General features: G+C 39.4%; 1 protein-coding gene and 1 long non-coding RNA gene across 37 annotated transcripts in view; one reads left to right on the forward strand and one right to left on the reverse strand.

Moving 5' to 3' along the window:
- The window catches only part of CCSER1 (coiled-coil serine rich protein 1), a 648,564-nt gene that overhangs the window by 325,552 nt on the left and 298,073 nt on the right, over positions 1-24,939 (reverse strand). Inside the window, exon 8 of one of the 36 annotated variants that reach the window (XM_086888616.1) lies at positions 20,565-21,508. The exons of the other annotated variants lie outside the window; for them this stretch is intronic. Within the exon in view, the coding sequence (XP_086744742.1) occupies positions 21,317-21,508 (192 nt within the window). The 3' untranslated portion in view covers positions 20,565-21,316. Of the gene's footprint in view, positions 1-20,564; positions 21,509-24,939 lie in introns of those variants that run through there. 36 annotated transcript variants of the gene reach the window in all.
- On the forward strand, positions 6,889-16,269 carry LOC147653110 (uncharacterized). Its single transcript, XR_015286758.1, has 3 exons — positions 6,889-7,287; positions 8,292-8,683; positions 12,117-16,269. It is a non-coding gene; the product is annotated as an uncharacterized LOC147653110 (long non-coding RNA).

A 24,939-nucleotide genomic window follows, 5' to 3' on the forward strand; every position in this document is an offset into this window, starting at 1 on the left:
TGTAATTGATTCCAGAGCAGTGCACATAATTAATTTCAGAAGTATGTTGCAAGATAAAGTTAGGATGGATTGGTATCAGGGCAACAACAACATTACATGTGGCTATACAGGGGGTTTATCTCTGAGCCCACTCAGATCTATTTTCAACAAAACAAGAACTGGCTGTAGAAGATTATGAAATCCCCAAGTTAACCTTTTATTTGACAGATTAATGTAGTCAGATGAGATAATTCAGTGAGGTGTGAATGAAGCAGAAAAGGACACTGATGTGATTGATGGCATCCGACAGTGTGCTGGTGAGAGAGCCAGGGCATTCTGTACTGCAGAAACCACTCAAGAGTCAGAAGCAAGAGAGACAAACACCCAGTGACGCCAAAAAGGACAAGACTTGAAGAAGAATGTCCTGACATATGTGGTTGGCAGCTCTAAAATAGTGGGGATGTAGCAAAGGTTTTTACGTGAAAGAGATGATGGAAGGACTTAAGGAAAAGCTGACGGGAGAAGCAGAAGTCTAAGCACAGGATTCTCCATAAATCTGAAAGAAGACAATAAAGTGGTCCCAAGGTTATCTGCAGTTACCTCAGAAGACATTAAAACAGACCTGTGTTTTGACAAGTAAGGCTGGGGAGAACAAGTAGGAGTACACACTTGCAATATGTTTCCTGTAGAAAGCTAATCAAAATCCAGGGTCTGACCAGGGCAAGTGGGGAGACTGGAGAGCAAGAACAAGTGAGAATCTTGGTATGGCCTCAACATACAGCCCGATGGAAGCTACAAAGGACAGGAATTCTATAGAAGAGGAAAGTAGAAAAAGGTATTGCCCAATTTCTTATCTCTAAAGAGGGCAAAGAACACAAAGAAATAAAGCAACACAGCATCCTCAATACTTGGTTTGTTCTTCTTCAGTTTCACAGTGAAAAGTCTTCCTATTCTTATCCCAGTAACAGATTTCTTGTACCATTTCATGCGTGTATTGTATTATGGTTTTTGCATGTAACCATAGTACTGCTACATCTGAAAATAGAATAAAATAGCAAAAAAGTGACAAAATAAAGATTAAGCACTAAAATCAGTCCGAGACACTAGCCAGGAAAAAGGATAAAATCATTTCATGTGCTTACAAAGAAAATCAAACCAAACTATATTAGAGCAGGCTATATTAATGCAAGTATTTGTCAGCTTGTTTAACAATTTTTGACTAAGAAAAAAAATACTGTGGTTGTGTCTCTATCTATTCATCCATCCTTAATACACATACTCAAGTACTTAGGCTTCATTCTCCAACAATGTTTAAACAAAACAAAAGGAGTGTTTTTACTTTCCTGCAGAAGCACCCTTAAAAGACACATGAAAACAGAGACAAGCTATGATGTCTTGTGAGACACTTTACAGTGTCCAGTGCAATATATAGTGTGATACAAATGCAATTAACCATGTAATTAGACTGACTTCTTTTCCCAGAAGAGCTCACCATTTGTTTTTTATTCTCAGATAATTCATTGATATTATATGAAAACCACCTAGTTTGTAACACATATGGGCCTGGAACACAATATTTTCTCAAAAACCTAAAAGGAACTGAAATGTCAATTAAAGATCAAGAAGTCTATCAGTGAAGGAAATGGAAAGCAGAAACCATAATAGTTATTGATGTATTTAACAAAATAAACCTAGTAAGAGGACAAAAAACGAAACTACCCACAAGTATCATGTAAAATTCTTCATCATCTTGCAATATAACACTAAACTTATATCAGACCACTTCCCATGTTTCATTTAGATGGTTTTGTTCTGACACCTGAAGGGGAAGCATGCAAACTAAAGATCTTAGAAATGCTGAAAGATTTCAGTTTGCCTTACTGATTTGGCAGGCACACAAAGTTATGCTTTAAGTTTTAAGTTATGTTTTAAGTTAAGTTTCAAGAAATGTCTGCCTTGGAAACACTTAATTGTTTCCAATATTAAGGCCCCCGGGTACACACAAGACAGCTTGTAATGACACCTACAGGCAGCCTGCCAAATGTTTTTCATGTTAAAGAACTCCTCTGACCTTTTCTTCAAAGCTTTCATGCACCACTCTTCTCTGCAGGTCTTTTATACTTAGTTCAGAAAACAGCCTTGAACCGAAGAAGTGACTTTTGTCTCAAGAAATATTGCTGAGGTATAAACCACTTAAAAGTACAGTTTCACCACACTTTTTTCACATTCCCTGGGAAAATGTTGGCAGTTTACCTAAAACACTAGCCCATCAAAACAAAACCCGAAAAACTTAGCTCACTGCACTACTGAAATACTACTGTGTGCTACTGATTCCCTAAGGGAATAGCTGTGAGCTGTCAGTGGGAGGAAACTATCCATCTGCTGTATCATACAAACCAGTTTCTACCAGGAAATAAAGAACTTTCCACTTGAATTGAACCATAAAGTGAAATCTATGGACACACACACAAAAAAAAAAATCCTTAAAATGAAATTTTAAGACACCACACGAGATTATATGGTTTGACATGTGATCTTTATCACCTAGAAGTGTAGTAGCACATACCAGATGCAACACCTACTTACAAGGAAACTGTTCAGGATAGTCATTCCATCAGGTTCAACCTGCCAAACTGTTTACATTTCAGTTGTGCTGATGTAGCTGACAATCACAGACGTGTGGGCAGCTGCTGTGAGAGCAGGCAGGAGATGCAGGAAGTTCCTGAGAATTGCACATGACATGTACAGGACGGTGGAAGCAAAATGTGCCCACTGTATCTGCCAGCAGAGTTACCAGTCCTCATCTGGTGGGATATATAATATATTTTCTGATGCACATCTGGGAACATGGGAGCAAATTCTCTGAAGAGGAAGTGCTACAGCAGTTCCTTGTGGGCTGGCAAGGGAAGATACACAAGTTGCTTTGGTTTGAAGGCCAGCCCAGGAAAAGACAGCCATGCATGGAAGCTCTCTGTGCCTTAATACTGGTGACCCTCAGATCAACAGCAGCAAACAGAGCAGTTTTGTCTTAATGCCCCTGCTCTACTACAAGGCCATCATTTCACAAATAAAGTGTTTGAAAGTCAGACACCTCAACTACCTGATAATGTTGTTCAGTCTCAAAATGCGGGCAAAATAAAGACTCAAGAGATCTCACATAACATAGATTAATGTCGTGAAAACAAAAAAGAACCATGGAGCTTTCTTATTACAATTTAGCATTACTCAGCAATCATTAGCAGGCTTGTTTATTCAGCACCATGAATGTTCTTCCTGTGCTGCTGGGACAAACTAAAGAGATTAACTATGGCTCCTTTTCAAGGTGAAAGTCTGTCCATCTGAAGCCAGAGAGTAAGACTCAGCTCTGTGCTGGCTGAAAAGCAAGCTTCATCCAATCCAGTATTTTTCATCTCAAGTGACCAGCTTTCTGGAAGCATCAGTGAGAAGAGGGCAGGACACAGGAGCACAGAAAGGAAGCCTGCACCAGCAAAGTGATGGAGATGGATGGAGGCTGCTACCGACAGACCACGCAGACTGACGTGGTTCACATGCTCATTTGCACAAACAAACTCAGCAACGTGTAAGCATTCAGTCTGTGTGCAACAGGTACGCTAAAGCCATGGCTTCCCTCACTGCAAAGGAGGCTAGAAATGGTTATTGGCACCAGGACAGTCTTGGCAATGGCATTTCATCTGATTAATACTTCACATTGCCTACTCTAACCATCATCCTTGAATCTGTGAAGACTAGGCTAGAATATACACCCTTTATGCATATGTATTTTTAAGTGCAGGTGTCTGTAAGCTGGTCTGTAAAACAGATGTGCAGAATACTAATCAACAATTTTTCAATTGATTTTTTTTTGAAGCTGAAAGTTCACTACCTTGAAATTATAATTCCACTTAAGCAACAAGCATTCCAGATGAACTTCCCCGGTAGTGGTAACTACAGGGAATGAAAGAAACTGAAAGCATTAACAGCAGTCTGAAATCAAAATTAAAGTATATGCAATGTGTAACTTTTCCCTTTTTTTTCATGCTTCTCAGAAGTTCTGGGGATTTCTTCAGAACCAAAAGAGGTCAAAGGGAAAAACATCCAAGTTAGTACAGTAAGCCTTCAAAGCAAGCAGCCTCAAGTGAACCAACACAAATCACTGGTTTCAGAAGAGGTTTTGATGCTCTAGTATTTTTGGCCTATAAAAATTGCAGGGAACAATTAAGTGTAAATGTGGCAAGTTTAGAAGCAAACAGAGCCCAAAGACCTGCAAATCTCTACTTTTGACTGATTCCTCCAGTATGTCTAGCAGCCCTTCAGATTTGCTAAAATAAGATTTAGACTCAAATATCAATCATGTTATTCAAGCACTTTTGGCTAGTGCCAGGGAAATAAAGAGGATATGCCAAACTGGTTATTATTCTCATCAGTGCAGATCAACTCAAACAAACTGAAAAACAGCTGCTTCAGCTGAAACTGATTGTGCAAACACCTTCATTCTGCTGCTTAGCTAACCAGCACTTCCTGATTTGTGTCTGCAAATCAGACTCAAAACCAACAGCCCCCTTACCGCTATGGTAAAGACAGTAACACAGACATGTATCGTGTTATATCACAGTGATAATTAAACCCAAATTGACAAATGAATTCATTTTGCCAAAGGTCTATCATGCAAAAAGCAAAAAAATGGCCCAAGAATCCAAGACCCCATCGCTGATGCAGTACTCATCTCATATTTGCCAGTGTCTCAAATCAGAGCTTCACCCACACCATCTTTTTACACCATTACTGGCTTTAATCATTTGCTCACAGACCACAAACAAAGAGCTTATGAAGCAAAATGAACCATAAGAGCAATGTAAACACATCATTGCAATATAAACACTTTCTTCCTGAAAGCAACTTATTTCACAGAGGTTACAGGCTAAATTAAGAAACAATCAAAGAGAGTTGAAACAAATTCTACAAAGCTGGGTGAAAAAAAAGAGAAATACAGAAACAGTACATGTTAACAAGGCACTATGATGATAACATACTTTCATATCCTACTATCTCCACATGGCATCAGTCTTCTGTAAGATATTGGGATGGTTTTTACTGCATTTTCAAAATTTTAAAGTGAAAACTAAAATTATTGTTTGGCACTCTCTGAATGGAAAAACTAAATTACTGCTATCTATCCCTGATTTGTCATGGAACAAAAAGAACCAAAATGGAAGGGACTAGAAAGCACTGTAAGCCCTTCATCTCCTGCTCAGCTCACAAAGCAGCTTGCTCAACAAGCAGTTAGGGAATGATATGTTGCATTTTTCTGCACCACATATGGTGAAGAAGTTTTAAAGAGTGACAAATTTTGAGCTTCCAAACTCAAAAGACATAACCCTACAAGCAGTAAAAAGAGGACCATGCTGATTCTCATCTCAGCAAATCCAGATACTTGTAAAGCTAACATGAATTGTGCAGCCTTAATTTGAAAAGGGTGATTAGTTAGCCTAGGCTCTCTCCAAATTATTATTGCACAATATCACAATCACACACTAATTTTGTCAGGCTTTGGCATGACATTCTGCATGGTTCCTCCCAGGGCTTGGCAATCTCTTCTCCAGCACCTGTTTCTAGTAAATTGTAAAACTCCTGTTCTCCTCTCTCTGAAGACAGAACCCTGTTCCCAGCATTCCATGTCACAGACGTAGCAGAGCCTTTTCTCATACTCTCTCCTTATTCACAAGCAGTTCTGATTTTTTTAAAATCCCTCTTTGTTTACACACTAACAGTACTTAACCATTAGAGCAGAACCAATCCAAAAAGCCCAAATAAAGACTTACACAAACACACTACAATACATAAAAACCGTGAACTCTACTAACTTCTTAACACAACACAAGTAGGTCTGAAAAATGTAAGGACACAAAGAGGAAAAAATAAAAGCAAATACCTTTCACTATGGGAAGTCCTGATGCCCTAGAGGCTCACTCTCTAGTGCTTTCAATTTCTGATGCTGGTCTTAAGCATTTATTGTTTTGAATTTCAAGAATGGCCCAAGAGGCACATCAATTTAGGATTTAGGTGCCTTTGATGCAAATCGAAAGTACAAATATTTAGGACAGATGCTTTCTCTCAGAATTTTAACATGTATCTCATTAAAAAACTCTTTTCTCAGCAATGTTAAAGCCAGTTATAAACTTCTCTTTCACCAAAATTTTCTGCTCTAGATGTGACACTAGTTTATCAGGAATAAATGCAATAAAATTCAGTATACATGCACGCACAAGGAGTGCCATATCAAATGCAATAAAACCCCACAGTTGGGAGTACTTAGTCTGAAGATTTACATAAGTCATTCCATCCCTGTCTCATGTTTAGGGATACTCAGGATACAAGCTCAGGAGAAACAGTGTGAACGAAGTCCTTAAAGGCAAAACTTCACAATAAATTACTACAGAAGAGAAAGACCTGAAGAGAAAGGCAGAATAGAAGAAAGGAAACCAAGTTCCAGATATTTTATATCTTACAACAAAGTTCCTTACAAAAACACAGACTTCCAGAAGGAAGCAAAGCATTTATTTCTTTAATTAAACAGCTTGGCTCCCAACTATTTGTAGCTGTTCATATTGTTATTAAGATTTTATTTCCCTATATCATACATCCCAATTTTTAATATTTGTACTGGAATTAGATGGCAAGGTTTTGGTAGAAGGGAATGGCACTTTAAGGAGGCTTCTGTGGAAAGAAGAGCCAATGCCAGCCAGCTCCCAGACAGACCCACTGCTGCCCACAGCAGAACTCATCAGAAATGGAGGTGGCACCTTTGGGTAACAGATTTAGGAAAGAGTAAAAAAGGCTGTGCAGCATGCAGAAAGAGGAGTGAGAATATCTGAGAGAAACAGCTCTTCAGACACCAACATCAGTGTAGAAGGAAAGGCAGGAGGTGCTCCAGGTGCAGGAGCAGAGATTCCCCGACAGCCTGTCGTGAAGCCCTTAGCAAAGGTTTAGGAGGGGTAGGTTGTGTTTGACCTGCCTGGTCTCCTTTTATGAACAGGTGACCCACGAGGTGGATGCTGGAAAGGCTGTGGATGTTGTGTACCTGGACTTCAGCAAGGCCTTTGACACTGTCTCCCACAGCACACTCCTGGAGCAGCTGGCAGCCCTTGGCCTGGACAGGAGGCTGTGGAAATTGTGTACCTGGACTTCAGCAAGGCCTTTGACACTGTCTCCCACAGCACACTCCTGGAGCAGCTGGCAGCCCTTGGCCTGGACAGGAGCACTCGGTGCTGGGTTAGGAACTGGCTGGATGGCCAGGCCCAGAGAGTGGTGGTGAGTGGGGCTGCATCCAGCTGGGGGACAGGCACCAGTGGTGTCCCTCAGGGGGCTGTGCTGGGGCCAGTCCTGTTCAATATTTTTACTGATGACATGGATGAGAGTACTGAGTCTTTCATTACTAAGTTTGCAGATGACACTAAGCTGGGAATGTGTGTTGATCTGTTGGAAGGGAGGAGGGCTCTGCAGAGAGACCTGGAACGGTTGGATGGATGGGCAGAGTCCAGTGGGATGAAGTTTAACAAATCCAAGTGTTGAATCCTGTATTTTGGCCACAATAACCCCCTGCAATGTTACAGGCTGGGGATGGTGTGGCTGGACAGTGCCCAGGCAGAAAGGGACTGGGGGTGCTGGTGACAGCAGCTGAACATGAGCCAGCAGTGTGCCCTGGGGGCCAAGAAGGCCAATGGCCCCTGGCCTGTGTCAGGAATAGTGTGGCCAGCAGGAGCAGGGAGGTCATTCTCCCCCTGTACTGGGCACTGGTGAGGCCACACCTGGAGTGCTGTGTCCAGTTCTGGCCCCTCAGTTTGGGAAGGACATTGAGACACTTGAGCACATCCAGAGAGGGCAACGAGGCTGGTGAGGGGCTGGGAACACAAACCCTGTGGGGAATGGCTGAGGGAGCTGGGGGTGTTCAGCCTGGAGAAAAGGAGACTCAGGAGTGATCTTGTCACTCTACAACGCCCTGAAAGGTGGCTGTGGGCAGGTGGGATCAGTCTCTTTCACCAGGCAGCAACTGACAGAATGAGAGGACACAGCCTTAAGCTGCACCAGGGGAAATATAGGTTGGATATTAGGAAAAAGTTTTTCATGGAAAGAGTGATAAAATACTGGAATGTGTCTGCCTGTGGAGGTGGTGGAGTCACCATCCCTGGATGTGTTCAGATAAAGACTGGATATGGCAATTGGTGCCATGGTTTAGTTGAGGTATTAGGGCACGGGTTGGACTCGAAGATCTTGAAGGTCCTTCCCAACCTTGTGATGCTATTGTGCCCCTGCAGCCCAGAGAGGTTCACATCAGCGAAGAGTTGCACCTGCAAGTCCACACTGGACTATGTGGAAGTTCCCTGAAGGAAGCTGAAGCCTACAGTGAGTTCACACTGAGCACTCCACTCTTGCAGGATTGAACCCTATGACCAGAACCCACACTGGAGCAATTCTTGAAGCACTGCAGCTACTGAGAAGGACTCAGGATAGAGAATTTTATGAAGCTTATATCTTTTAGGACAGACTCCATGCTGGAGAGAGGGAAGAGCATGGGGAGAAAGGAGCAGCAGAGATCAAGTGTTACGTACTGATCACACAACCCCTATTCCCCGATCCCTGTGTCACTCAGGGCATGTGCAGGGGGAACAGAAGATGAGAGGACTCTGAGCCTGTGAAGAAGGGAAAGGTAGGGGTAAGGTATTCCTAGTTTTTCCATGTTTTTCTCTATCCTACTCTATTACAATTAATTAGCAATGAAATAAAAGGAGTTAAATTCATTTTCTCAAGCCAAGCCTGGTTTGCCCCCTTCAGTAATGAGTAAGAAATCGCCTTGCCTTTAATGGTATCCATGAGCTTTTCAATGCATATTGCTCCCCCATGTCATGTCCACGAAGCTCCACCAAGAGTGGTGGTGGGCAATTAGCAGTCAGCTAAGGTTAACACAAAGGAATAAGGCACCATGGCAAAAGCATCAGCATTAAGAACCTGTAGAGCAGAAAGAATTCTGATGTGCTGTGAAAAGATTAGAAGAGGCCCTCTTTATTTGGAAATCTCTTTGACAAAGCTACAAATGACAGGTGTCTGCTTTCACCATCAGCTACACAGTAGATAACAACAAAATAATATTTGAAAGGAACTGTGACCAAAGTGGATGCAATATTGAGCATCCTTCCAAGGGAGATTATCTGGACAGATGGCCAAGTATGCATGAGTGAAATGGACTGACAACCTGATATCATAAAGAGGAACATAAAAATAATACAGATAAAATTCCAAAGACTTGAGATACCGTTCCTCATGAAAAATGAAAATTAAAGGCACTATTTAAGAAGCATCATGTGTGAAAACTGAACATTAAAATGATGAAGTTTGAATCCAAGTGCAAATGTGTACCTTCATAACTCATCAACTGAATCAGAACTCATTTCCACCAGCAGACTTCAGGACACCACTCTTCATAACTACTTTTAGAACTCAGACCCTCAAATGCATGTTCACAAGGCTCCTTTGTTAGAATCACTGGAGAGGCAACAAGTATTGACTGTAGGAATGAACAACAATATTATTATAGCAATCTATAATAATGGAATAAAAAGATCAGGCCCTCAAGTAGTTAACTAAAATACTGTGCACACAAAGATAAAAAAGGAATGAAGGCTTTTAAATTGTCTTATTTCAGAAATTCATTGCTTTAATAATGAGTAAAATAATCCTGCATTTTCCACATCAACTTTATTAGCAACTACAACCATTTCAATTTTAGAACAATCTGAGCCCAGAAAAGTGTTCTCAGACAACTACTTCTTACACAGAATTTATAGAATACATACAATATATACAAACATTAAAAAAGCACATCATCAAAATGTATGACAAAATGAAGCTGCATGTCATGTAACTTCCATAAATCATATACCAACAAATACTGGGACCAAGCTACTGTATAATGTGACATTACCCTGACTCTGCCTTAAAAGAATAATGAAAATTCCAGTTAATTTTTCTTTCACATAACCACATTCACAGCGTATTTGAAATCCAGCTTCTACACATTGATCTCTTATTGCCATACTTCTGCTACATAGTGTTTATCTTAGGGTATATAGCTTATGGTTATTATTTTTTGATTTTTCTGTTCAAGTACAATACACCTGGAAGACTTCCCAGTATTTACTGGTCCTAGCAATAGAGCCCAAGTCCTAGGCAGGTCAGCTTTCATTCCCTCTGACTCTTAAGCTGTCAATACTACAGCCTCATGTCCTGCAAAGAAGATTGGGAAGCGACTGATGCAATTATAATTAAGCTATTTTTCTAAAGACATCTAAACATATTCTAACTGTGGAGCAGTATTAATTGTGCAAATGCCCCAAATATTCCTTAACTCACTTAACAAAAACACTTTATTTCTTCACCAGAAACTTACTTGGAGGAAAGACACAATTTTCCAACAGAACAAAATGCAATTTTTTTTCTTCCACATAAGGATTTTTTAAGTGGACATCTACACCCACTTATTCATGTCACTATTTGGTGAAGAACAGTGACCTTAACCATGATCAACAACATTATCAAAGATTGATAGAAGAGGGGAAAACTACACAACAGAAAAGAAAATGCCTCTAGGTTATAGGAACAAAAGAGGGAGGGTGTGAGGGAGGAAAGGAAGGAAGGAAAGAGTCAAGCAGCTGCCAGTGGCTTTGAGGGACATAAATATGCAGGAAATGACCTTAAAACTTACCTGCTTGATAATAGGAGAGGGAAATCAATAAAATTAGGAACAAATACTTCCATAAAAAGCACTCCTAGGAATTGTGGACTATAAAGGTTCCCTTGGCAGGACACATCATCTTAGTAAGACAAACCATGAGCTTCAAATCACAGGGTTTAGCACAAGAGGCAGACTATAAAAGGGAGGCTTTCTGGTTCTTTTCAGTTCTGCTTAATGCCAAGCACTCCTGGAATTTCCACAGGCAGTCTCTATGTTTGTAGTTGATGCATTGCAAGATGGTTTCCAGACAGTATTTGTGGGTTTCCTATAACCTGCCCACAAAAGTCGTGTGCATTGGGCAACAAAGTTCCCCAAACTGTGGAGATTCACATTTCATCAAGTAAAAGCTCATGTGGATTACAAAGAAGGGGAGAATTGATCCTGAAAATGCCAAGTTGTCCATAGAAGACAGATACTCCCTTTCCCTTGTGAGGGAAAGCGAAAATACTTTTCAATAAATTTGTATGCATACATTACTTTATCTTCTTCAAATTGTCATGAAACCTTTAGTCCTGTAGGCTGCCCATTTTCTAAAACCTGTATATCACTATTACATCAAAACAAAGCCTACGACAAGATTTCTGCTGGTTAATACAGAAACTGCACGCTATGTGATATTTTTCACTTCTTTAGAAACCTGAGATTCAATTTCAGTGACCAATTTAATGCTTCAGGCCAGAAGAAAAAACAGTAATTCTCCCAGAATTGATGAAACTGCCAAATGAATGCATATCAGCTAGAGGCATCTCTCCTTAGGTGGAAGTTAATGAAGCCAAGATCCTGACTTTGGTATTAGACTATATTCATAATACATGACCTGCAGTTTGCTAAGTGCCAAGGGAAAAACCAAAAGGAGAGGCAGACCAAAATAATATTTTCCAAGATCCCTGGCTTAGGAAACACAGAACTTACAACTGCTCTCCAAAGAATTTGATTTATGTGGTATTTTTTGCCTTCTTGTTATTCAGCTGACTGAAGAAGGCTTTTTAACTTCCAATACCAGTATATTAATATGTATATATTCATAATACCAATATATTAATACTTTCCTTAAAGCCAGCTGTCTGCTTTCCACATTAGCACAGTGATCCAAAATAATTTCTGCAATGCTTTAAATTACTTCAGCATTTTTTTATATAACTGTTCTGGCTATGTTAGTCATTCCCAAGAATGACTTGAATGAATTTTCATTCAAAAAGCACTGCATTAAACACAGAGATACTCCCAGGATCCAGTGGGGGGAGAAAAAAGGACATTTCCTTCCTAGACAAGTGTTGAACAAAGACCAATGCAAAATCACCCTCACTGATACTCATATAATGATAATTGTTTTTTTTCCTCTCTCCCCAAGACAATCTTAGATACATTTCTGCACAGAGACACAATATTGGAAGAAGAAAGAGAGAGCATTTACCTTCTGCCTTCATGAGCTGCTTGCCCAATTGCCAGAAGTGGGTCTGAATTTACTTGGGTGCAAGAAGAATGTAATCCCTCCCTAACATAATCCGACATCCCTCCCACCCTGCTGTTGTGAAAAAGGAGGTGCTGCTGCTCCCACTTTCTACGGCTGCTTGCTAAAAATCAGTGGGACTGGTGAGGACACCTGGCTTTACTGACATTCAGCAAACACAACCACAAAAACACATACAGGAGAGTCCCTTGAGTGCAGGTGGATGAAGAGACGGTTCCCAGCCTTGAGCCAGACCCTGTATGAGTAAGGACAGCATTCTGGCAACCTCACAATAGACAGCATTTGCTAGACTCCAGTTTAGCACTTCAGCAACAACATTCCCAAGTCACTTTTAAATGATTGAAGTTTCTTTGAATCCAGACCATTAAAAGTTTTGCATGAACAGTAAGAGTTAGCTTTATAAAAATAGAAGTGCTTACAACTATATCAACATGTTTGAAAATGGTGAAATATATATGTAAATATCTGTCAGCACCTAATCAAATAGAGATTTTTGCTTTTCCACATCACTGGCAAAATGCATCAGCCATTTGGCAGGGCACATGCTTGATTCAAAATATGCCTACATAATCCAAACACAAGTATGCAATAAAAATAAGTTTAGTAATGCTCCCAGTTGCAGAGTTACCCTCTTAAAATGGATAATACACTTAGAGCCAAAATGGAATTTTCTAATATTCCCGCTGTACAAGCAATATCACCATCACTACATTGCTTTTTACCATAATTTGTAAGAACATGATTAATTTTGCACACACACATATAGATAATGCATGTTAATACACATATTCACACACAAATACACATAGATGCTTAAACTATGTTTTGCATACTTCAACATATATGCCATTTATAAGCCAAAAATGCATGTTCCTTTATTTTAACACATTTCAGAAACTTGAAATACTTCTTGAAGTTACATCTAATAACTTTGATTGCATCTGTTTTTTTCTTTTTGTCAACAATAATTATGTAGTTAAACTCTTTTGAATGTCACTCAATTAGATCTCAAGAGACAGATTTTGTGCTTTGCATTTAATTTGATGGAAAGAAGTTCAGATTAAAATAATTTATTCTTAGGTCAGTAGATATGCCTTTAAATAAGTAACTACCTACTTACATACCTGCATCAAACTTCTGTGGTACCTTTTTCAGACACATTTTGACTTTATTCTTTTGCTGATCAGTGATCAATAGCCTGGGTCGATCCAAACCCTATATTCTTTAAAACAAAACCTGAAATGAAGTTAAGTCTTCTTTCTAATGATAAGAGGGAATCAGAACATCATGTTCATATCATTCATACAAGCCACAGCTAAAACTAACTTCACAAAAATGACACTCTCCTGGAGGGCAATGTCAAGGTAACTTGATCTCCATGCCACCACAGGGCACCACAGTAGTATGGAGACCTGGTTGTGAGCTGATGGAAGATCAGCCTGGCTTATTTGAAAGGCTTTAGAACTGTCAGTGTTTTGGCAGGATGGTTCAGAAGGAAGTGAGCACAGGGTAGTCCACAACATGATCAAGGCATTCTCCAAGCTGGATTAACAGAGTGATGCATCAAGCTCTGCAGAGAACAAGGTAGCAAAGATCACTTTTACACACTTCTGGGAAAAGAGAAAGGCCTTGAAATCTGCCTCCTTTTCCGCAGGGCTGTTACTTAACAGTCATTAATCTATGATGTAAATAGTAGTTACTTGAGAAACAAAAATTAGAAGCATTTCAGGGCTAAAAAAGGAAGAGTCACTTTTAGCCTGAATATTAGCATCACAATTACAAATACCTTTCATCACCTTCAAAGATTAACCACAAGGTAGACAGGATAGGGTTTGGTTTCTTTCTTGAAAGAAAGACTGTTGTAAAGAGTGACCAGCTGGTACAAATTTTTCCTGCTTCTCTGGGGGATTTCACAATGCATCTGTAATGCCCTCCACTTCCAAGCAAATCAATTTTCCATCAGGTACCTCTTCACATGCTATACTTACAAACTCCTAACAGTAAACTGCAGTCACTGGTGTAACTGCAATGTCATGTTCTGACATCTTCAGACAGCACTCTAAATTTTTAGACATGGGCAGATTTGCCCGTATTAACACATTTACCTTGATTTCAAACAATGTTTTCTCACAAAAGATGCTTCACTACTGACTTTCTGAACACTACGGGAAAAAGAAAATATGAGGCTCTAGGTAGATAATTAGGCCAATAAGCAGTCCTTCCTCTCCTCCTTGTATTATATTGATCCTTATAGGCTGCAGCTGAAGCGAGATGCTTACAGTATTGATGTTCACATAAACAGATTCTTGGTTTCTAGGCAGGCCTTTCCTGCACAAAATCAGGAACTGAGGCCCCTGTTTCAGAATAAGAGTAAAGAAAAATCACTTCCACTGCTCCCTCTTTAGACAAACGCATTCAATCTATGCAGGCATTTGCATTCCACGGACTTTCAAAATATTTTAAAATGTGCTTAGATGCTCCTTTGAGGTAAAGCTTTTTTTTGAGATTGCATGGAATATACATGTGGCTATACAGCTGGTAAAGGACATTTAATTGACTTCTGTAGTATTTAGATCATGCCCTACATAACTCCATGAATTCCAGAGAAGACCTAAGAGAACAAATCAGGGTTTGAGTAGTTATTCCAAGACTTGCTCACTATCACAGCTGCACTGACTTTTAATTCTCTCACCCCAACAAGACAATGAAATAGATTGTTGTAAGTTAAATTCAGTATGACATTCAGCTCTGTCAGTAATTCAGGAAGCAAACTAAAAGGGTCTTTGGTACTTAAACCTCCACTACATAGACTATATTTTCAACAGAAGAGCCTAAATTCACAATTCTGCAGAATATTAAGGAAGAGTAAGTAAGCAAAGAGATTTAAAAGACAACGCAAGAGAAGAGGTAGCTAGGAAGCTCAGAGGCACACAGGGTGAGTTTATGGACAGAAGCTGAAAATCTACATCTACATGTTCCATACAGCCAGAAGAAAGTTAGAACCTCCTCCTGGTTAGTAACTATAAACCACCACTGAACTGTGTTTGCTCTTTCAGAATCCAAATTTAAAGACTCCTAAATTATAATCAAGGAGGCAACTAAGACAGAAACCTTCTTTAGCATGAAAACTGTATATATTATTTCACAATGCTTCTATTTGAGAAGCTTTGCTGGCATTTTTCTATGTGCTCTTTGATGCCACATTGTCACTCAAAATGTAAACCACTTTTTCTCTCTTTTAGTAAACTGCACAAGATGAAAAGTGAAAGTATAAGGTAAGAGACAGTTTCAGGGCTTCCTGACAAGCAAAACTGAAGCCATGATTTCTTAATTTTCCCATACTGAAAATGATAGAGGCAAAGAAAAAGACACCCAAGCTATTACTGTGTCACACTGAATTATAGCAAAGGGCACTCTGGAAAGCTGAACATAAAATGAATCCTTCATTTCAGCAAACAAACCTTTTTTAGTGAAGAAAATGTGATATCCTAACATAACACCAGAAATGAATGAAAATGATTTTGATTGTTCAGGATCAAGAATAAAAGATGTCATCACAGAAATACAGCACCTTCTAATTTATAGTAATTTCTACCCACAACATCCAGATGGAGGATGAAAAAGCTTTTCTGTACACATATACCGGAAAATACTGTTGCCAAGTGCTTCCAATTTAATTTGATTTATGGGGAAACACTCTATTATCCTCCAGGATCTGCTATCCTGAAACTTTAAAAAAATAAACTGTCCAGGGTATCTATCTTGTCTACATGCATAGTATAAGCCATGAGGCAAATTTAGTTAACAAGAATGGGGGGAAAAAAATAAAAAAGTCAAGGAGCAAAACCTCTGTAGGGGATGAACTGAATTAAGGGAAAACAAATGATCTGCATCATTCCAAGTGTTACTCCTCAGATTGCTAATTCTTCCTAGGTACTTATCAGGCAGTGGGAAAGAGAAGGGATAAGAGGAAACTAGAAAGGAAGACTGTGGTCTGTACTTGTCTCTTTATCAATAAAATAGAATGAAAACCGGAACACAAATTCTTTCAGTATTTTAAACAGTGTAAAAAATCACTGCCAAAAAGCAGTTTTGGTTCCAGTATTGCCTATGGAATTGGAGTGGCAGAGCACATTGTGTGGGCACGTGCATGGATGTACTCAGGAGATGGGATGTGGATTCCCACTGCCTGACAGCCCCACTGTGTGACAACCTAGCCTGCCTCTCCAGCTGGGAAGCAGAGCATTCTGGAAAAGAGAACTTTGTTGGGAAATGTTCCAGTCTTCAGACTCTTGGTGACAGCACATCAGTATGTCCCACACCCCAGACTGATGGTTCCTTGCTAAGCTGCAGCAGCTGGAGGAGGGAAGGTCTCCTGGAGCCCCCTGGATGTTACCACAACTCAGAAACAGTCCCAGCTCACAGAGAGCAGCTGACAAACCTCGTGCCTTTGCAGAATGCCAACTGGTTGGTTTAAAACCACTAATTCACCATAAGAAAATAATGGCAAAAGGACCTGACCTCAACTATGACGAGACAGAGGATGGGACAGGCCAATTTACTTCTTCAATAGCTTGAATTCTGTTTTGATTTATCAGTTGTAGTTTTTAGCCTGGTTTCTGGCCTTCACCCAAGCTAGAGGCACATAAGCTATTTTAGACATAAAATTACTTCACACTACAGGCAATTAGTGAGGCCAAGAAGCCACCAGAGAGCTGCACGTGATGAATGTAATTGCTAGTAGGAAATCCTTCAGGGTTTTTGACCTTGTTGCTAATTTTTTTTTTTCCTCTTCGGGAATACCCTGAAAAGATCACACAGCTGGGACAACACTGTTACCTCAGAAAGAAATGATGAGGCAATTTGCTCATTAAAGAATTAATAGCTTCAGAGGCCAGAGAGTTTATGAACAAGATCTTTTTAATGATCTTTGTACCACTACATAGGAAATTTTTAATAGCAGTCTGTTCAAGTTAAAACCTGACTTAATGTTCTTTGCATAAATAGCTAAATAACTAAATAAAAAATGTCTTTTCAGTAGAAGAAACAACAACATTCTGCAGAAACCCAGACCAAAGGTAGGGAGGTGGGAAGCACCTGCTGCCTTTCAAGTAACACCACCCAAAACACAAAGAAATAACAGAATTGAAGCAACTGCAATGAATTTGTAGTACTCGCCTTCATATTTCTTTCCAAAATTTAAAAGAGCAGCTCCTTAAGCCAATACAGCATTGAAGCCATAGTGAAGGATGCACGAAAATCAGGACACCTCCACACCCAGCACTCAACCAGCTAAACTGGGCACTGCCAGCAAGGAAGCTGGAGCAGCCTGGAGTTCACACTGGCACTAAGAGCTTTAGAGCCTTACTCAAAGACACCAGTGGCTTTTGAAATTTGAAATTATTGGTGTGGCAGCCACATCACATTAGTCCAAGTTTATCCATACTAGCTGCAGCCACTGCAGTGCAGATATTTGTGCAAACTGCACTTGCTCCTTTTTTAGCTCAGTGTTGACAGCTCCTTTAGACAGGTTTGTGTCTTTGGGATGTGTAGAGAGGCGCTCTGAGGAGGTTAAGCCTCCTCTACAGAGGGAAAGATTAACAGCCAAGAGTAGTGCTCCTGCTCTTGCATACAGAGAAACTGATAAAAAACAAGCACTAGATAAAAAAAATAAACCAACCAAAATAAAAAAAGCATCAAAGTCTAACAGGAAATGTAATAACACTCCTTGGATAATCACAAGGAATGCTCTGAGCTTCACTGGAGTTTGTCACCACATACAGTGACAAATATGTATTCACATAAATCATTATGCCCACGCTGATGGATAATACTTTACTCCAGCTGCCTATTACACAGAAGGCATTTCAACATCCTCTTGCAGAACCTCAATAAAAGGAGCATCAAACAGAAGGTTTAATTTTTCATCATCACACGAACACTCTGATTCCCACGGGAGCGCTCTCAGCAAAGGCAGGTGGATTGTGCCATCAGAGAAACGCAGCAGACCTCTGCCTTATAATGAAATCAAACAGCTCACTAAATCTAATACACACTCTAGCTGGAATTTGAGCTTCAAAAGCAACAGCCCATAACTTCAGAAATTAAACCTAGCAGAAAAGCACTGATGGCACTCTTAGATGTGCTATTTTAGTGTCGTTCTTGCCTCACATGAAAAGTTTCTTCTGAAAGATAGAGCCAAGCTGTGTGGGCTTGATACTGCTATTAAGTCTTGTAACAGCATTATTTCATTGCATGCTTAACAATGCTGAAAAATGGAGATTTAGGTTTTCTTGTCTAAAGGGCAAGAAGACTTCCACATAAACCAAATGTAATGGTTTTTGCTTGTGGATTGATTTTTTTGTTTTGTTTGGGGCTTTTTGTTGGCTTTTTCACATACCTGGTCATGATCTTGTTCTTAAAAACATGCTGCAAGAATTAAAGTAGCTTATCTTATTTTTTAATAGGGAAAACAGAATGCACACCCCCACACATGAGTAGCCCTAGCATAGCAAACACATTTAGAACTATCATCATTCATGCTTTATATTCTATTGTTCTCTAAAGTATCACAAAAAGGCAACAACAGAATCATAGAATGGTTTGGGTTGGGAGGGACCTTTAAAGTCATCTTGTTCAATCCCTGCAATGACCAGGGATTTCTACATCCAGATCACGTTGCTCAGCGCTCCATCCAACCTAACCTTGAATGTTTTCAGGGATGGGGCATCCTCCACCTCTCTGGGCAACCTGCTCCATCACCTTCATTATAAAAAATCCCTTCCAGTAGGGTGCAGTTCCTTTAACCTGTTTGGTTTCTGATTTGAGATTGCAGGAGCAGGTCAGTTTCCTAAATGTAAGTATCTCTGAGAATATCCTGAAGTACTCAAGTAGAGGGCAGGAAATATGACACAGGACATGGAGGAGACCCTCCTAGAGCTGGAGCTAGAAGCTGGATGAGATTACCATACAGCATATTCACTGGCACTCAACATCTACAGTAAGGGAAGTGAAATGAGCACTTCAATACTTAAACATTTACTTTATGCCTTGCTAGTGTACTTTGAAGAGTGAAGTTCCTAGTAAGGTAGAAGTCTGTAAGAAGACTGGATTCTTCCCCTTCCCCTGAGCATGAAATGAGGTTTTGCCACTTCAGGAAGTGCAACTTTTGAAGCTCTCATCAAAACTGCTGACCTTCAAGTGGAACCTTAAGAATAGTTTATCCAAAAGAATAATCTTTGCTGAGGTTTCTATTGAATTATTTATCTATTATTTGTCTTCACCTGTTCCTTTTTTACTTCTTGATATATATGGAATTATGAAAATACAGCATAAAAATCTCATCTGTCTCATGTAAGGCTCACATTGCACTCCATAAGCCACTGAAGGCTCTCTGGATTTTCTGGATGAAACTGAAGGCAGCTGAATGAACCACCATGGTGTTTGTTCAAGTCTATATAGTTTTCTTAACAGTAAACCATGATAATTCCAGCCAAACCTGAGTCCCAGCATGACCATATAGTGAAAGAGGTACTAGCACAACACTTCTCCCCAATGAACTCTGAATGGCATTCTAACTCTATCCTATAAGATGTTACTTTTTACTTACACCCCTAATCTTGTCCTTCCTTAGAATTCAGTGTAGTATGTCTGAAAATAAGCAAGCATTTCCTAGGTTCCTATTATACCTTTACACTGTTTTAAAGAAATCTCTTTCCATTCTTTTATTCTCATGTCCTTCCTTGTGTACATATTAGCAAACAGATTCAGGAAGGATGCTATTCCTTATATTCTGTTACTGATGGAATTACCTAATTTTCTGTTTCCCACACATTACCACTCATATCCAGTGCCCATAACACTCTCTTTCCTCTCACATACACACACCTGCATTTTCTTCTCTAGTCTGTCTGACAAAGGGACAGTATTATACTCAAGACCACACCCAAATGCTTTTTTATCTTTGGGAGATTCTTCTCAATGAGGTAACAGCTGCAACAACAGCCTTTACTGTTAAAAAGTAGTCAATGAAGATCCAATTTTACATATTTGGGGTCTTTTAGGAAAATGTTCATCTCCCATTTCCTACCACAACTTTGATTTAGTATCAAAATTAAATATCCTTTCAATGATCTTTCACGTTGTCTTCCAGACAGCAGTACACATTAGCCCTTCTCCCTCCTCCCTCCCTGTACTTCTTTATTAATGTGAACTCAAGGTCTCCTGCCCCCTTTCATAATTTCTAATTACCTATATGTAATATAAGAAATGTCCATTAGCGTAAAGATTATTTTTGGCCTGAGAAGCCACATTTTAAGGCTATCAATCTTTTTCGAAACTGAAAATTATATTTTTTGCCACCTCGAGGTTTTACCTTAAAGCTTTTTAAAAGCAGCATTCCATGCAGAGGTTAGATTCACTGCATTCTCTTTTAATTTTATTCCCAGCTATTTTTATTCCACTACATTCCAATTTTAAATAGAAGCTTGCTATCACTTATAATGACTGACAGAAATTTAAAAAAGGATAATTTAATCTTTTCTTACATTCAGAAACAGTGTTTAGAGTTTGGTCTGTCATTCTGTGAAACTGGCTTGGATCTGCAATCTGCAAATGTACTTCTAAATACCAAAAAACATCTCTGTGAACATCAGGCAGAAAACAAGTTCACCATTTGATAAGGCTTGTCATTTGAAAATACAAGTAGGACATATTTGGCTCATAAATGCAAGCCTTCCTTGTAGGAAGAAATGTCTCGTTAGTTGTCTGTTCAAGCTCATTTATTCTTCAATATTTAAAGGTAAACCTGCACATGACAAATATGAGAACATTCACAGAGGCACTGTAAAACACACGTGCATACTTATATTACACATTCAATGGGAAACTACAAAACACAACTCATTTCTTGCTCTGTGTGTTTGCAAAATGCCAGTAAATACTGCTTAATTTGAAAACAAAGGCAGGGGTTTTTTGGTACATGGAAACTGCAGAAGGAAGCCAGAATTTACCAGTGTGCTCTCAGCCACACAAACTGCCTCTTCCTCCAAACTTTACTTCTATCCAGAAATTTCTCTGGGCTAGTGACTCCCTTGCTGACTGCCCAGTGGACTCTCCCTTCCTACCACTGGAGTGTTGAAGATGCCCATCGAAAGAACACAGAGGTTTAGTTGTCCTGAGTTGCAGTCAGTGCAGCAGAGCAGGCACGAGGAAGGAAATGAGATGCCCTCTTGGAACAGCTGTACTAGTTCCTTTATCTCTCCTGATCTTGCCTGAAAGAACAGCAAGGCAGGAAATAAAACATCATTTCTTCTCTGGCCTCCTCTAACTAAGAGCAGCAGTTACCAGCTGCTCCTGGTGCTGACGTGTGCTGACAGACTGATGCTACCCCAATCCATGCATTGTAGCCTTGCTACAGAGCAAAATCTATTCCACATGAGGCAATGAGAAAGCACCAGATTAAAATCTCCTGGATTTCTATCACATTTTTCAGAATGAAAAACTAAGACTACTGGAAACATTTGCTAGAGGTTTTGAAATGGAAAGAAGCAGAATACACCACCAAGTTCTTGCCAATCCATATACTGTCTGTAAAACAGACAAAAATTGTCTTCTGCTCCCTGAACAGTGGTCACAGCTTAACAGCTGCTAAGCATGTAAAACTATCTACTTTAAAATGCCTCTTCAAATTTTTCCACACAACTTGTTCATCTTCCACGCGAACACATTTAATAATAAAAAAAATAAAATCTATTCCCAGCTAGAAACAGTTCAGAGGTAATCTCAGGTACCCCAAGGAGGCTTTTCTCTGCATGCCATCAATCTTAAATCCTTCTTTCCAAAGCTGTATTTGCCCTTTCTTCCCAGGTTTACTGCTTCTGATAAGCTGATTAGGCCACCTTATTTATTAAGAAAACCCCAAAACCCTACCACACACAAAGACAAATAACAACTGCAGATTTTTCAGGTGCTACTAAAATTCTTGAAGATTGAACATAAGCATATGATGAGCATATGATTTCATTTGAAACTATGTATTGATTCAGAATATATTTACAAACTTTCATTCTGCTTTTACTGGAACTTAAGATGACCTTGTTTCTACTTCCAAAAGCTTGTATCTATCTATATAAAAATGCATATATTTCAAAATCACTTCAGTTACATTTCTGAAAGCCATCAACACTACATTTGTGTAACAAAAACATGTAAACATTTCAGCAACAGGGCTTGCAAAATCTAAAAATCATAAATTCTGTACAGGATGTACTAAGCATGTATGTGCCCATAACAGAGAACTGTATGACCTCAGTGATTTATATCTGTCTTTTAACAAATGAAAGTGAAAACACAACAAAGCAAATGTATAGGATTCCACAGAAAATAATAAATTTTTAATTGGCCTTTTGGGTCCTAAAAAATTCTATAGTAACTGTACCGTAATCTATTCAATTTTAGAGGATAGATGAAAAACCCCTTAACAAACACTTATCTTTCTATATCAAACCCCGTAGAATTTATTTAAAAGGAACTGGAAAAAATTGGAATATCTTCTCAATTGGCACCTATTTAACTAACCTTTTGCATGTCAGATGGCCACTGAAAGGTGGATATTAGAAAAAGTAATATGAATGTATGGAGCAAGAGGCCAGTGACAGCAGCAGAAATCTGCTATGAATTAATCAGCTTACTCCTGGATGGAGTAAGGAACAAGGGAAATACTGGTATCTTGCAACATTCACAAGACACAAATGCTTAAAACACAAGTGACAAATGCAGATCAAGAACAGTGTCATCCCCATTCTCTAGAAGTAGGTGTGAACAGCCTTTTGTTCAACTCCTAGCTGGAATGGGATGGCACACTGGACGTACAGGTGAAACAATCATGAACACACCTTTGCTAACACCTAACTTCTGAAATTGAATTGGCTTTAAGAAGTCTTAATGTTACATTAAAGCATGACAATATTCTAGTTACAGGTAAAGACTTGTTTTGTAAACAGATTTAGTCTGCACTAACCTATACCGTAACTCTTCTGTGTTGTAATCAATCAAATGACAATAATAACAACAAAGCTTTTTAATTTCCACAGCCAAGGATCTTTTCCCTGCCTAGTCAAAGACAAAACAACTGCAATAAGCAGACGTTAAAAATAAAACTGATGGCTGCACAAATCCCCATTAGTATGCAGAAGAACAGAGTGACAAACCTAGCACTGATCAGAATACATCTGTGCTGCACAGAGACACAGAAGCTTCTCGGTGCCCACAAAGGCCTTGTATGTGAAAACTCTGTCAAGCTGTTCAGACCCCTGGCTCTTAAAAATTAAACTAGGTCTTCAGTGCTTTCTTTCTTTTTTCTTTTTTTTTCCCCACCCTGTAGGTGAAAAACCTTTTGCTGATACCCAAATTAAACCTCTCGGGTCACATCTTCATGTTGCTGCCTTGGGTCAGGAGAGTGAAGAGATCAGTACCTGTCCCCCTGCTCCCCCTCATGAGGAAGCTGCAGACCATGATGAGATCTCCCCCCTCATACTCATCTTCTCCTGGCTGAACAAACCAAGTGACCTCAACCTCTCTTCCTACAGCTTCCCCTCTAAACCCTAAATGTAACTGCAAAATCATACTGCCATCATTTTCCTTACTGCAACAGAAGTATCACAATCACCAGTGTAAGTCCACCATTCAATGTTACTGAAATCTAAGGATGTGCTTAAAAACATTAGTTTCTACACAGAATCTGTGTAGGAAAAAGTGCCTGTTTCCACAAGTTAGTTTTAGTGCCTGCATTTTGCTTTACAAGAATAGAAGTGGGAGGTTTTTTTACCCTAGAAGTGGCCACTGTGCAACAAATGACAATAATAATGACAATTATTTCACGTCAACTGGCCTGATCCATGGACAGCTGATCCAGGCTGAGTCTTTCTAGATGGTCAGTGCATGAGGAGTGCCTGTGTAGAGGTTATTTTAAATTCAAGCTGACAGACTGACTTCACGTGTTTCATCAAGGTCTGTGTATCAAGATGCAACTGAGCTGCTGTGCACTGGAGTCAAGTAGAAAACTGGAATTCAGGCACCCATGGCAAAAACTGTGCTAGGGATTATCTGATTATTTCTGCTGCAAGACTATGACTTGAAGCAGGATCAGCACTTGAAACTGAAAAGAATGGCAGATTTCAGATTTGTTCGCAGTCAAAATTAAATTGTTGAAATGAGTCCACATAAAAACCAGAAAAATACACAAACTACACTTCATGCTTGAGTTGACTTAAAAAATTAGCCCTACTTTCATTAATATCATTATTTTAATTTCAATTGTACTTTGCCAATCATGGTATATAACTGAACAGTGCTTTGGTACAAGCCCCCTGTTTGCTGCTATCCAGGGTTCAATATATCTTCTCAAACTGCCAAGCTTGACAAGCTATCAGTGTTTTTTGCTGGGCAGAAACCTTTCTAAATAAAGCTCTGACTTAAGCCTTAATACAGGAATAAAAAAGCTAAGTCTCACAATCTCACTACCAACACCCTTCTAAGTCAGAAGAAATGCTGTGCATTATACAATTATAAACACTTTTTTTTTCTCCGTCCTTTCACTCCTAATGTTTTTTCCTTCCAAAGCAGCTGAGTGAACTTCTTACCATAGTGGCAGTGAGCAAGAAGGCCCTGAAAAATGTCATGGGCCAAAGACATGAGGATTTCT

Source organism: Cyanistes caeruleus, chromosome 5 (assembly GCF_971803275.1).
Source record: "Cyanistes caeruleus chromosome 5, bCyaCae1.hap1.1, whole genome shotgun sequence".
Taxonomy (NCBI): domain Eukaryota; kingdom Metazoa; phylum Chordata; class Aves; order Passeriformes; family Paridae; genus Cyanistes; species Cyanistes caeruleus.